The sequence below is a fragment of the Lepus europaeus genome, chromosome 4, assembly GCF_033115175.1.
Source record: "Lepus europaeus isolate LE1 chromosome 4, mLepTim1.pri, whole genome shotgun sequence".
Lineage (NCBI taxonomy): Eukaryota > Metazoa > Chordata > Mammalia > Lagomorpha > Leporidae > Lepus > Lepus europaeus.
In genome coordinates this window covers 158,383,935-158,399,308 of record NC_084830.1, presented here as the reverse complement: position 1 = coordinate 158,399,308, position 15,374 = coordinate 158,383,935, and the positions used below count along the sequence as shown (strand labels likewise).

At 38.2% G+C, this 15,374-nt stretch overlaps 1 protein-coding gene across 6 annotated transcripts in view; it reads left to right on the top strand.

The window, feature by feature from the left end:
- The window catches only part of DMXL1 (Dmx like 1), a 151,841-nt gene that overhangs the window by 63,309 nt on the left and 73,158 nt on the right, over positions 1 to 15,374 (top strand). For all 6 annotated transcript variants that reach the window (XM_062189275.1, XM_062189276.1, XM_062189279.1 and 3 more), the window contains 7 exons: positions 1,741 to 1,848; positions 6,482 to 6,651; positions 7,158 to 7,255; positions 8,534 to 8,699; positions 10,548 to 10,809; positions 13,446 to 14,530; positions 14,991 to 15,182. In XM_062189275.1, coding sequence (XP_062045259.1) covers positions 1,741 to 1,848; positions 6,482 to 6,651; positions 7,158 to 7,255; positions 8,534 to 8,699; positions 10,548 to 10,809; positions 13,446 to 14,530; positions 14,991 to 15,182 — 2,081 coding nt within the window. The remainder of the gene's footprint in view (positions 1 to 1,740; positions 1,849 to 6,481; positions 6,652 to 7,157; positions 7,256 to 8,533; positions 8,700 to 10,547; positions 10,810 to 13,445; positions 14,531 to 14,990; positions 15,183 to 15,374) is intronic.

The following is a 15,374-nucleotide window of genomic DNA, read 5'->3' as shown; positions in this document are numbered from 1 at the left end:
GTGACTATAATTATTTATTTTTTGAAATTTTATATAAGTTATACAAGTTTCATGTATTTAATATATACAGATTTAGGAACATAGTGATACATCCCACCCTCTCCTCCCTCCTGCCTGTAGTCCAACCCTTCTTCCTCCTCTTTCCCTTCCCCACTCTTATTTTTCACAAAGATCTACTTTAAGTTTGTTTTATGATCATAAGGTTAACCCTACACTAAATAAAAGAGTTCAACAAGTAGTATGAAAAATAAAAACATTGTTCTTCACAGAAAAGAAAAGGGCTGTAAATAGTCATCGAATCGCAAAATACTCATTTCAATCCAGTGCATTACATTTTAGGTATTCTATTAGTTACTTTGGATCAAGGAAAACATACGGTTATCTGTCTTTTTGGGACTGACTGACTTCACTAAGTATAATGGTTTCCAGTTTGTTGTTGTTGTTGTTGTTGTTGTTGTTTTTGACAGGCAGAATGGACAGTGAGAGAGAGACAGAGAGAAAGGTCTTCCTTTGCCATTGGTTCACCCTCCAATGGCCGCTGCAGCCGGCGCACCACGCTGATCCGAAGGCAGGAGCCAGGTGCTTCTCCTGGTTTCCCATGCGGGTGCAGGGCCCAAGCACTTGAGCCATCCTTCACTGCACTCCCTGGCCATAGCAGAGAGCTGGCCTGGAAGAGGGGCAACCGGGACAGAATCCGGCGCCCCGACCGGGACTAGGCGGAGGATTAGCCTATTGAGCCTCGGCGCCAGCCTTTTTTTTTTTTCTTTTTTTTTTTTTTTTTAATGGTTTCCAGTTACATCCATTTTGTTGAGAAAGACAGGATTTCTTTCTTTCTTTCTTTTTTTTTTTTTTTTTACAGCTGAGTAGTACTCCATAGTGTATAATTTGATTTTTAAAATATGAAGTTTTAAAAATAATTAGTACTAGTGTTAACTCCTACCTAGAATAATAAATATAAGCATGCTGTAAATAGGTCTTTCTTTCACTCAGAGCATTAAAAAAAAATCTCTTTGAGTTAAGAAATTTGAATGGAGAATTCTAGTCAAATCTGAAGGTCAAAATTAGCAAGTCCAACCTTGTGGACCAGATCTCAGTGAGTAGGACACACCCACTGAACTAAGCTTGAGAGGAAAACAGGATAAATTTAAGATAGTAATAAAAATTTATGGAAAAAGTGGTTATGAATCTTGATACTTTTGCTCTGGTAAGTATTACTAGTAGATTTTTTTTTTTTGCTGTGAATATGTTGTAGGTGTTTTATGTTCTTAATCATTTAAAGTGAAATCTGGTCTTCTCACTATGTAACTATCTCTTCTAGTGTTAATAGCAAATTATTGGGAAGGAGAGATGGTTAGGATCAGTGTGGAAAATGTAACTGTCATACATACTACAAAGAAATTCCAGAGCTAAGCTGTGTACATTTCAGTCAGATCTTAAATTAAATGAGATTCATGTCAGAGGAGCTTAGATTGTAAAGAATGCCACAGACCTTGAGTCAGTCTGTCTTTGTTAGTGATTTTCCAATTATTTATACTACATTTTTTCTGTTTTATAAAATTGTGTAGAAAAAAGAAATATTAGAAAATATTTGATACTGATAGCCTTTTTTGTCAGTTTTTCTATATTTGGTGCTGTGATATAAGCGAATTGTCAGAATTTTTAGTATTATTTGTTTTTGCTTACAAGTTTTTTTCCCCTGCACATGAAAATAAGTAACTGCTTTGCTTTTCCTCATTACAGGTGGAGAAACTCTTGATGAATGTGGGTTAAAGTTTCTGTTGGCTGTACGACTCCATACGTTTCTTACAACTTCCCTTCCAGCATATCGAGCTCAACTCGTTCACCAAGGTGATTTTCACATCAATCTATTAAAACGAAGGAGGGGAATAGAAAGAGAGGCTTTTGAACTTTTAAACTTGTTTTTTGCCCATACATAGTAACGATGGCACATGGGACACATTCTTTTTTTTTCTTTTTTTTTTTTAATGCTTATTTCCTCTTAATTTCTTTTTGCTTAGGATATTGGAATTTTGAGTAGTAAATGAAGAGAATTAATAAAGAAATAGATACTGGGCAATTGGATATTATGTATCGTGGGTCTTTTGTATGATTTATCTATTTGAAAGAGCAACAGAGAGAGGGAGAGAGAGATGTTCTATATGCTTGATTTGTTCCCCAGATGCCCACAACAGCAAAGGCTGGGCCAGACGGAGGCCAGGAGCAAAGAACTCCATCCTTATCTCCCACATAGGTGGCAGGGACCTGAGTACTTGGGCTGTTATCCATTGTGTATTCTTGGAGCCTTTATTGAAAAACAGTTGGATATGATTGTGTGAATTAATTTCTGGCCTTTCTGTTCTGTTCCGTTGCTGTATATGCCTGGGTTTTTTTGTAAGTACTGTACTGTTTAATTATAGCTTTGTACTCAAATAGGTGTGGTTCTTGAAGGTTTATTCTTTTTGCTCCAGGTTACTTTGTTCAGTGCCTTTTGTGGTGTCATATAGAGTTTAAGATTGTTTTTCCCACAGACATTCTGTTAAAAATGTCAATGGAATTTTGATAGGGATTGCATTGAATATATAGATGACTTTGAGTGGTTTGGACTTTTTTAACAGTATTATTCTAATCCACTAACATGATATAATTTTTCCTTTTTGTGTCTTCATTTTCATCGCTGTTTTATAGTTTTTAGTGCAGAGATCTTTCACCACCTTGGTTAAACTAATTTCCAAAAACATTTTTGTAGCTATTAAAAGTGGGATTTAAAAAAATTTCCATTTCATATAATTCACTGTTAGTGTATAGAAATGCTGCTGATTTTTATATATTGATTTTGTATTTTTCATTTTATTGTATTTGTTATTTTAACAGTTTTTAAGTAGAATCTTTAGTGTCTTCTATATAGTATATAAGATCCTATCCTTAGGGCCAGTGCTGTGCCACAGCAGGTTGGGCTGCCATTTGCAGTAGTGCTGCTATCTCATATTGGTGCTAGTTCCAGTGTCAGCTGCTCCATTTCCAATGCAGCTCCCTGCTAATAGTCCTAGGAGTGTGGTGGATGAAGGCCCAAGTACTTAGGCCCCTGCATCCACTAGGGAGACCCATATGAAGCTCCTGACACCTGGCTTTGTCCTGGCCCAGCCCTGGTTGCTAGAGCCATTTGAAGAGTAATTCAGTGGATGGAAGGTCTCTCTCCTCTGACTGTACCTGTCTCACTGTAACTCTTTCAAAAAGATTCTATCATCAGCCAACAGTAACAGTTTCACTACTTTTCTATTTGTATGCTTTTTACTTATTTCTCTTGTCCAATAGTTATGGGTGGCACTTAGCATATTGTGTGGAATAAAAGAGTGACAGTGGACATCATTGTCTTCTTCCCTGAAGCTGAGAGGGAAAACTTTAACCTTTCCACTGTTAAGTGTGATGTTAGCCATGTCCTTATCATATATGGCCTTCACTGTTTTGAAGTATATTCTTTCTATAATTTGTTGATAATTTTTATGAAAGAATGTTGAATTAGTTTTTCTACATCTGTTGAGAATCGTACGGTTTTGGTCTTCATTCTGTTAGTCTGAACAGAATGACATTTTATTGATTTGTGTTTTGAGCCATGCTTACTTACTTCTCTGTGATCAGTCTCACTTGCTTGTGGTGGATGAGTGTTTTCATACACTGTTGGATTTGATTTGCTAGCATTTTGTGGGGTATTTTTGCATTTATGTTTGTCAGGGATATTGGCCTGTAATTTTCCTTATTTACAGTGTCTGTTTTTGGTATGAGGGTAATACTGATGCCACAAAAAGTTTGGAAGAATTCCTTCCTCCTCCTTATCTTTGGGAGAGTTTGAGAAGGAATGGTATTAATTTTCCTTTTAATGTTTGGTACAATTCACTTGTGAAGTTATCAGGTCCTAGACATTTTTTTATTGATGGAGGCTTTTTTTTTTTTAAGTATATTTATTTACTTATTTGAAAGGCAGAATGGCAGAGAGAGATTAAGATTTTCAGTCATCTGGTTCACTCCCCAAGTGGCTTCTGTGGCAAGATCAGGGCTGGACTGAAGTCAGGAGTCTGGAAATTGATCTGGGTCTTCCAAATAAATGGCATTAGCCTAAGTAATTGGGCCATCTCCCAGTGCCTTCCTAGGTGTACTATCAGGTCGTTGGATCAGAAGCAGAGCAGCCAGGACTCAAACTGTTGCTCTCACATGGGATGCTGGTATAGGAAGTGGTGACTTAACTACCTGCACCACAATACCATCCCCAATGATGGAGAGTTTTAATTATCTATTCATGGTGCTACTCATTAGTGTTTTTTTTGTTTGTTTGTTTTGCTTTGTTTTTGTAATTCTCCATCATTCAGTCTTGGTAGGTTGTATGCATCTAAGAATTTATCCATTTCTTCTAGTTACCCAATATGTTGACATAGAATTGCTTATCATAACCTCTTAGGATCCTTTTGGATGTAAACGTGCATTTGATATATTTTTAAGAGATTTTATTTATTTATTTGAGAGGTAAAGTTACAGACAGTGAGAGGGAGAGAGAGAGAAAGGTCTTCCTACCTTTGGTTCACTCCCCAAATGGCTGCAAGGGCCACAGCTGCGCCAGTCCAAAGGCAGGAGCCAGGTGCTTCTTCCTGGTCTCCCATGCAAGGTGCTTCTGAGATTAACATACTGCACCACGGCGCCGACCCCAGAGGTGCATTTCATCTGAAGTGTAGTTCTGTTCCAGTGTTTCCTTATTACTTTTCTGTCTGGTATCCTGTCCATTGTTGAGAGTTGGTGTTGAACCCCTTACTGCTATTGTATTGCTATCTAGCTCTTTATTATGATCCCTTTATACTACTATTTGCTTGATATATTTAAATGCTCTGATTTTGCTACATAAATATTCCAATTATTCAAGCTGTGTGGTGAATGGATCCCTTTATCATTATATTGTAATCCTTTGTCTTCTCTTTCAGTTTATTTAAGTGTATTTTATCTTATATATTTATAGCCAGTCCTGCTCTGTTGTTTCTGTGTGTGTGGGATATCCTTTTTTTTTTTAAGAGCTATTTTATTTGAAAGTCACAATTACTGTGAGACAGGGAGAGACAGAGAGGAGAGTGGTCTTCCATACACTGGTTTACTCAAAGGGCCACAACAACCAGGGCTGGGCCAGACTGAAACCAGGGGCCAGGAGCTTCAACCGGGTTTCCCATGTGGGTACCGTGGCTCCAGCACTTGGGCCGTCTTCCACTGCCCTCCCAGGCACATTACCAAGGAGCTGCATTAGAAGTGTTGCAGTCGGGATTCAAACTGGCACAAATATGGGATGCCATCGCTGCAGATGGTGGCTTAACCTGCTCTGTCATAGTGCCAGCACTGGGATCTCTTTTTCTGTCCCGTTACTTTAAGTCTATATGTGTCCTTAAACGTGAGGTAAAGTGGGGATGTTGTGATACAGCAGGTTTGGCTGCTGCTTGTAGTGTTCGAATCCCATATCAGAGCACCAGTTTAAGTCCTTGTAACTCTGCTTTTGATCCAGCTTCCTAGTAATGCATTCTGGGAGGTGACACATGATGGCTGAAGAGCTTGTGTCCTTGGCACCCATGTGGGAGACTTGGCTAGAGTTCTGTGCTCCTGGCTTCAGTCTGGCCCAGCCCTGCCTATTGTACATTGGGATAGTGAACCAGCAGATGGAAGATCCCTTTCTCCCTTCCTCCCTCCCTCTCTCTACCCATGTATGTGTTGTGTGTGTCTGTCTGAGTCTCTTGGTCTGCCTTTTAAGTAGATGAAAAATGAACCTTTTTTTTTAAACTGATTTAAGTTTCTTGTATGTATCTTACAGTGGGGTCTTTGTTGTTAGCCATTCAACCTCTCTATGTCATTTTATTGGAGAATTTAATCCATTTACATTCAAAGTATGAGGGTACTTTAAAAAGTTCTTGGAAAATGGAATAAAAATAAGTTTATTTCAGTGAAAAAGAAGTTGGAAATCTGTTCTGTGTAATGTCTTCAAAAAGTTCATGAAAAATGTGTTTTTTTTGAAAAAACTGTTCATGGATTTCAACATATTTTATACCAAAATTTTAATTTTGTTTTCCACAAACTTCTTGAAGTACCCTCATAATTACTAAACTAAGTAATTACTACTGCCATTTGAAAATTGTTTTCTGATTGTTTTATGGATGTTTTATTTTTTCCTTGCTTGCTTACTTGGTATATGGTTTGAACATTTTCTGTAGTGATGAATATATAATACATAATATATCTTACAGTTATAACAAAGTATATGCTGATTGGAGTGATGGAGTTCTTTGGAAAAACAAAACTTTAAAATAACCTGTACTCCCACTAATCTTAAACAATTAAGTGTACTTGTGACTCTCATGTAATATGTTTCCACATTTTTGTTTCAAATAGAAGCATATTTCTGATCATCATTGTGTAATCATGCTTATGTTTCTTTTAAATGTTGTTTTCGACATTTCTCTAGGCCTGTCTACTTGTCACTTTGCTTGGGCATTTCACTCAGTAGCAGAAGAAGAACTGTTGAACATGTTGCCTGCAATGCAGAGAGATGATCCCACTTGGTCTGAGCTAAGAGCTATGGGTGTGGGGTGGTGGGTCCGCAATACCCGCATCTTACGCAGATGCATAGAAAAAGTAAGTGGTTTTATTTTGGTGTAAAAAATAAAAATATTTGGGATGTTTCTTTAAATGGTATTCCACGTCTCCTCTGCTATTATTTCCTTTTGTTTTTAAAGCAGTAAAATAGTTTGGAATAACCTGTATTTAAAAATCTAGTTTTTAAAAATTTTTATTGTGATCTATTTTATTGTGATTTCTAATCAAAATATGTATGTTTAGGAGGATATGTCTGATTTTTGTAGACTAACGTGTATTAGAAAGTAATTAGAAAAATAAAAAAGTTCTGCAAAAGCTTGTAATGAAAGCACTGATAGTCCTGTTGTCTTTTCTGTGTATCCTTTGTGAATACTACCCTAAAGTAGTACTTTTGTTATGTGTGTGTGTATCTGTGTGTATATTTCATATACATGATTTAAGGGAATTTTTGAGCATTGAAATAATGTGTTCCATCTTAGATATAAGGGAAAATATTCACTTAAAAACTGCTTCTGAAATTTTGATCTATTATTTTCTAATTATAGGTAGCCAAAGCAGCCTTTTATAGAAAGAATGATCCTTTAGATGCTGCTATTTTTTACCTTGCAATGAAAAAGAAAGCTGTGATTTGGGGATTATATAGGTAGGTAAGAAAACTGCTTCAAATTTAAAAATCTCTTCCTTTTTTTTTTTTTTTTTAAGTATAGCTTATGGGTTACAATGGCTTCCCCCCTCCCATAACTTCCCTCCCACCCGCAACCCTCCCCTTTCCCGCTCCCTCTCCCCTTCCATTCACATCAAGATTCATTTTCAATTCTCTTTATATACAGAAGATCAGTTTAGTATATGTTAGGTAAAGATTTCAACAGTTTGCCCCATATAGCAACACAAAGTGAAAAAACTACCGTTGGAGTACTAGTTATAGCATTAAATAAGAGTGTACAGCACATTAAAGACAGAGATCCTACATAATATTTTTTTAAATTAATTAATTAATTTTAAAAAAATATTAGTAATCTATGAAGTGCCATTTGTTCTTGTTGATGTTGATTCACATCAATTCCTACTTCTGCAGTTAAGGACAGATTCCATAGGAAAAAGAAGCCCAGGTATTTTCCATAGTGGAAGAAACTTACTGACACACTGGAGTTTGTTTTCAGAATTACCAGTCCAGAAACATGTCTTTTGCTTATTTTAGTTCCCATGACTCTTTGGTAGAACAAAGGTGGACTAATGCAGAAAGTTGTATTTAGGTTGGGGAGGAAGATCAGTTAGTGGAGAGCTCCTGGTCCTGGGCAGACTGTCCTTTGAAACTATTTCCTGTGGGTTCAGACCTTGTTCCTGAGCAGACTTTAGTTATAAGTTTTGTTTCTCTCATTTCTCCTCACCAAGATTTGGTGAACACAGCTAATAAATATTTCATCATTTGCTTTGGATTCAGTTCTAGGTGATCTATGTAATCTGTGTTGTTACCTTTGGAGGAAAATCATGGTAACAAACTTTGCTAAGAAACTAGATCTTTTAGGATTGTTTTGAATTAAGGCAGATTCCTTATATTTTCATCACCTAAGTTGCCTTCAGATGGGCAGGATGGAAAGGGTGTTGATGGAATTTAGATAGTGACATAACGTGGAAGTTAATTATGTATTTTCCGTGAATTTAGAAGTAATTTCTCATAGTGCGGCTATTACGGTTTGCAGTTTGAAAGAAAAATTTTCACTGATCTCTGAGACTGATAAGGAAAAGTAAACACATGGTAGTATTCTTCTGTATTAGGAAAATAAGCAGATGTACAGGCATTTACAAACTAGTAAATGTTTCTGTTGATTTATAACTTTTGAGTAAGTCCTGTCTTCAGAAGATTGATTCTGATGTAAAAGCATTGTATTCGAAAGTATTCATGCTTTTCTTCCCTTTGTAGATCTCAGAAAGACACCAGGATGACACAGTTTTTTGGACACAATTTTGAGGATGAGAGGTGGCGTAAAGCAGCTTTAAAGAATGCTTTTTCTTTGCTAGGCAAACAACGATTTGAACATTCTGCAGCATTTTTTCTTTTAGCTGGTTGCCTCAGAGATGCAATTGAGGTAATGATTGAGACTTTTTTTTTTTTTTTAAGATTTATTTATTTATTGGAGAGGTAGAGTTATAGACGGAGAGAGGAGAGACAGAGACAGAGATCTTCCATCTGCTGGTTTACTCCCCAGAGGTTTGCAATGGCTGGAGCTGAGCCAATCCAAAGCTGGGAGCCAGGAGCTTCTTCTGGGTCTCCCACTTGTGTGCAGGGGCCTAAGTATTTGGGCCATCTTCTGTTGTACCCATCTGGGATGCCATTGGAAGTGGAGCAGCCAGGACTCAAACCAGCGCTAATATGGGATGCCAGCGTCACAGGCAGAGGCTTAGCCTGTTCTGCCACAGTGCTGGCCTTGGAACTTTTTTTTTTCTCCTTAAGATCTATTGATTTATTTGAAAGGCAGAGTTAGAGAGACAGAGAGAGAGAGAGAGAATCTTCCATCTACTGGTTTACTCCGCAAATGGCCGCAGTGACCAGAGCTAGGCCAGACTGAATCCAGGAGCTTCTTCTGGGTCTCCTGAGTGGGTGTAGCTGCATTTTCCCCTGCTTTTCCAGGCTCATTAGCAGGGAGTTGGATCAGAAGTAGAGCAGCTGGAACTCAAACCAATGCCCATGTGGGATGCCAATGCTGCAGGTGGCTTTACCTGCTATGCCACAGTGCTAGCCTCTGACTGAAACTTTTTTTTTTTTTAAGATTTATTTTTATTTATTTGATAGAGTTCAGAGAGGTCTTCCATCCTCTGGTTCACTCCCCAAATGGCTGCAGTGGTTGGAGCTGAGCTGATTCAAAGCTAGGAGGCAGGAGCTTCTTCTGGGTCTCCCACGTGGGTTCAGGGGCCCAAGGACTTGGGCCACCTTCCACTGCTTTACCAGGCACATTAACAGGAAGCTGGATTGGAAGTGGAGTAGCTGGAGCTCAAACCAGTGCCCGTATGAGATGCTGGTGCTGCAGGCCAGGTCTTCAAACTGCTGTGCCACAGCGCCAGCCAGCCTCTAACTGAAACTTTTTAAAACTCTCATTGTCACCCGTTTCAGCTTCATCTAGAACCTCAGTTTTTACTTTTTGATTTCAACTTTAGTGGAAATAACAGAAGGCTAAATAATAACTGAAGTGATAGTATTTAGTAGTGACTTTGAAAAATCTGTCACTAGACTTGAGTGATGTTTTTACAGACTTTTAATTTTACCAGGTTGTATTGATTGATAGAAACAGGTTGTTGATACTACTTTTAAGAATGTTCATGGAGGCTGGCTTTGTGATGCGATGGATTAAGCCATTGCTTGTGATGGTGACATCCAGTATCAGAGTGTTGCTTGGAGTCCAGCTGCTCTGCTTCTGATCCAGCTTCCTGCTAATGTGCCTGGGAAAATAGCAGAAGGTGGCCCATGTGCTTATGCCCTGCCACTCATGTCGGAGCCATGGATGGTCCTCTTAGTTTTGGCCTGGCCCAGCCCTGGTGGTGTGCTGGGTAGGGAGCAGAAGTGGAGTGGCCAGGACATAAACCAGGATCTATATGGAATGCGCATGTCACAGGCAGTGGGTTTACCCACTATAGCACAACAGCAGCTCCCATACAAGTATTTTAAAGCAGCTTTTTAATTTGGAAACACAGTGTGCTGGGGTGGCTGAAGAACACATGATTATGACTAAAATAAAATGCAAGGGATCTTCAAAAAGTTTGTTGAATATATGTTAAGAAAAAATGCCTAGATTTCAAATTTTTTGGCTACAAAATCATCTCTTAATTTCATTCTCTACCCTTATATGAAGCTGGAATTATCTAATATTTTCTCATTAGGCTAATTCTTTTTGCAGGTATATATTTAGTATTAACATAAATATTGTCAACCTTTTTTCTAGGTATGTCTTGAGAAACTGAACGACATTCAGTTAGCTCTTGTGATAGCAAGGCTCTATGAGTCCGAGTTTGATACATCTTCAACATATAAATCCATTTTATGCAAAAAGGTTTTAGGAATTGATTCTTCTGTCACTGAGTTCAGTTCAGTAAACGTGAATATGCATTGTGATCCTTTTCTTCGGAGTATGGCTTGTTGGATTTTGGAAGATTATAGTGGTGCTCTGGAAACCTTAATAAAGCAACCTGTTAGAGAGGATGATGGTAAGCTGCGCTTGTCAAGTACTCTGATTAAGAATGTGTTTACTGCTCTATTGTATGCGAAGGATGACACAAAACATGTTAAATTCATTGTCTCAATAACTCTGTGATTAGGTTGGGGACATAGAGTTCTTTTTTGTTTCTTTAAAGTTTAATCCATTGAAAACCAAGAACCTTGGATTTCCGTTTCTGTGAAGTTAGTTTATTGAACACAAAATATTATCAATACTTTAATGTAACTATTTTGAAGAATATGATATGAAGCCAGTTTTTTAATCTTAGAAATCTTATGTGTACTCATATATTAGTTTTGTAATTCTTACAGTAAAACTATTCATTGTAAAGAAAATTGTTTTCAGTGATGTGATTAGAAAATCTTTTTTTTTTTTTCCAAAGATTTATTTTTAATTTATTTGGAAGGCAGAGTTTCGGAGAGAGGTTTTCAATCTGCTGGTTCATTCTGCAGAAGATCACAAAGCCTAGGGTTGGGCTGATCTGAGGCCAGGACCCTGGAGCTTCTAATACTTCTCCCATGAGGGTAGAGGGTCCAAGCTTTGAGCCACCTTCCTCTGCTTTTCATGGCACATTAGCAGGGAGCAAGATTGAAAGTGGAGCATACAGGTCTCAAACCAGTGTCCACATGGGATGCTGGCATTACACGTGGTGGCTTAGCCTGTTACACCACAATGCTCCCCTTGTGATCAGAAAATCTTCATCCAAACTCTTGATTGTATTTTTCAAGACTTGAGAGTAAGTAGGCAGAAATTTGTTTTAAAATAAGATTTATTTATTTTATTTAAAAGGCATAGTTGGGGGAGGGAGATGCTTTCTTCTGTCTGCTTATTCACTCCCCACAACGGCAGGTCTCCCACATCATTGCAGGGGCCCAAGCACCTGAGGCATGATCTGCTGCTTTCCCAGGCAGAGCTGGACTGGAAATATTGCAGCTGGGACGTGAATCGATGCCTATATGGGATGTCAGTGTCAAAGGTGGTGGCTTAACCTGTTATGCTACAATGCAGGCCCCAGTAGAAATGTTTTTAATGTACCTTTTTGAACTTTACTTCTGCCTTTTAGAACTCCTCCTTACTGCAATGTTCTTAGAGACTAATATAAAATGGAATTCCTTATGGATTCCTGTGAAAATGAAGAGATTTGTTTTTCAAATATGTTTCCATAAATAGAATTGAATTATGTCAGATAGCTGGTACAGTGGGTCTCATTTATGGTACTAATAAGAAAATCTTCTAGGTCATAGTTTTTAATGTGACATCATTTAATCAAGAAATATCATGTGCCTTTCCTTCTGAACTTAACGAGAAAGCTGTGTGACTCAGTCTCCCAACCATGTGAGCTAAAGATGTTCAAGCTGGCCTCTCTGTAAGGAAGAGAACAAAACAAAACCCCTTTTCTAGCCCTTCTCTTGTACCCATACATATTCTTGTAACAAATGTGTTTTGATTTGGGATGAATATATGACTGCATACTTTTACAATCAATTAAACTCATCTTTCTAGAAAAAAATGTTAGAGATGATAGTGGCTTAGACTGGGATGATGGGAGTTGAGGCAGAAAGAAATGATTGAATTTGAGATCTGATTTTAAGGTTGGTTAGATCGAACTGATTGGATATAGAGTATGAAGAAATTAGGAGTCAAGGATAACTCCTTGGTTTTTAGCTTGAACAGTAGGTAAATGACAGGGGCAAGTGTTATTTTAAATCCGAAAGGCTGCTCTGGGGCCGGCGTTGTGGCGTAGTGGGTAAAGCTTCCACGTGCGATGCCAGCATCCCATATGGGTACCAATTCTAGTCCTGGCTTCTCCACTTCTAACTCAGGTCCCTGCTAATGGCCTGGGAAAAGCAGCAGGAGATGGCCCAACTGCTTGGGCCCCTTCCACTCAAATGCAAGATGCTACGCACATGGGAGACTGGGATGAAGCTCTTGGCTCCTGGCTTTAGCCTGGCCTAGCACTGCAGCTGCAGCTTTCTGGAGAGTGAACTAGTGGATGGAAGATCTTGTGTGCTCGCTCTTGTGCGCTCGCTCTGTCTCTCCCTTTTCCTCTTTGTAGCTTTGACTTTCAAAATAAGTAAATGTTAAAAAAAGAAAAGAGAAGCCTTTGAGGGGGAATTGATTGAAATGAGCAAGTTAATCAATGTAGATGTGTGGAAAAAAGTGGTTTGGGCCAAGAGCACACTAAATAAAAAGGCCTTGAGGCACGAGTATATATGTGTTAAGTTGAAATGTAATGCAGGCCTTTTGATGTAGGAATTTAGGTTTTCATGGTGAAGCTGTGACTGGAGATACCGATGTGCTAGTTATTAGCTTACAGATAATACTTAAAGCCACGAGGTGATGTGAGTTTAACACTGAGTAGATAAAGAACTAAACTGTAAGACCTCGTCTGCATTTGAGGGCAGCAAAGATGAGGACTCGCAGCATAACCTTTGTTTTCCTATTGTTAGAACACTTGGATTACAAATGTGTTCTTGTTGGTTAAGTCTATTAATAAGAATTTGTTTTAAAATTATCTAGATAAGGGTGCAGTACCATAGTAGAAAAATAGGACTATAGTACAGATAGAAGCCTCAGTTTAACTCTTAAACTGTCTCTTGGCTCATAAAATGAATTTTCTTTCAGATCAAGTCATGACATCAGCCTGTAATCCTGCAGTTTTTAATTTTTACAATTATCTAAGAACACATCCTCTTTTGCTGAGACGTCATTTTGGATCATCTGATACGTTTCCCACACAAGTGAGTTTAACAGGAAAGAGTGGACTGGCAGGAACAATTAGTTTAAGTGAAAGAAGACTATTTTTTACTACTGCCAGTGCTCATTTAAAGGCTGGCTGCCCCATGTTGGCCCTGGAAGTCTTATCGAAGATGCCCAAGGTCATCACGAAGACAAAAGCATTTTGTAGAGCATCTAGTTTTCTAGACACGGGTAGAGGTTCTTCTCCACTAAAATTGGATGCAGAGGAAGATAAGTCTTCTGCTGTTGATTGGTCAGAGTCATTGATAAATGGTTTTGGGTCCTCGTCAGAGGGTTCATCAGAGAAACAGTCCAACTCAGCGCTTTCTTTTGACTGGAGCCAACCAAGTGTCATATTTCAGGATGACTCTTTAGAGTTAAAATGGGACAGTGATAATGATGAAGAAAATGAAGACCTCCCTCTTTCAATGAAAGAACTAAAACCTTTACAGAGAAAGATAGATAAAAAATTGGAGGAAGTAAGTTCCAGTTACACAGAATCTTTCAGCACAATCAATGAAAATGATATTTTAAATCCATCAGAAGATATAATTGCAGTCCAGTTAAAATTTAGAGCATGTTTAAAGATTCTCACAGTAGAACTTCGTACTTTATCTACTGGTTATGAAATAGATGGTGGAAAATTGCGTTACCAACTATACCACTGGCTTGAAAAAGAAGTGATAGCTCTTCAGAGAACTTGTGACTTTTGCTCAGATGCTGAAGAACCACCGTCTACATTTGGCAAAAATGGAGGTGAATTCGGATTAAATGAGGATACTGAAGATTTGCTTCACCAAACAAAAGGGAAACAATTGAGAGAAAATTTTCAGGAAAAAAGGCAGTGGCTCTTGAAATATCAGTCTCTCTTGAGGATGTTTCTTAGTTACTGTGTACTTCATGGATCCCATGGTGGGGGTCTTGCGTCTGTGAGAATGGAATTGATTCTTCTTTTACAAGAATCTCAGCAGGTGTGTAAATTACATGATAGTCAAAAATAGTAGCTCTCTGCAGCAAGCTTCTGTACTGCTATTTTTGGGTTTTGAGAACTAAAGCTTTATTTTCTTCACTGCACTTGCTTTAGCGAATGTTCCCTTTGGTTCAGTTTTTCTTATTATGAGTTTGTGCAGTCCTGTGTGTTTTGCTGTTTGAAGACAATTCAGTATCAGGCCTTATGACCTGTTCACCTCATACTCTGAAGTCTTAAAGGAAAGCTTTGTAAGGTGACAAGCTTTTTAGAAGAGATTATAGTCCATCATCTTGAAAAGATGGTTTTTGTGCTATTGGCCCCCTCAGCTTCTTTCCCTCTAAGTTTTTATAATGTATTTAGATTATACTTGTTTTGAAGTTTTGTAAAGAACTTCCTGCATTAAAGTAATGGCTTGAAATCGTAAATAGTTGATTAACCTTATTTCCGTCTTTGTTTTTAAGGAAACGTCAGAACCACTGTTTACTAGCCCTCTGTCAGAGCAAACCTCGGTGCCTCTCCTCTTTGCTTGTACAGCCAGTGCCAAAACAGTAGTTGCCAATCCATTGCTACACCTTAGTAATCTAACTCATGATATCCTGCATGCCATAATAAGCTTCGAATCACCACCCCATCCTGACCTCCAGAGCAATAGAGTAAGTATGCCTGGTCCCAAGGCTGTAAATCACCTGTACCAAGGATAAAACTAAAGAACACTGTTAAGCCTTTTAAAAACAGTTTTAAACATCAGACTAGACATAGTGGTTATGTTACCTTATTTGAACTGGTTCTGATTAAAGAAAGCATATGGTTCTAAATTTCCTTTCCATCTGTTTATAGACCAGGCT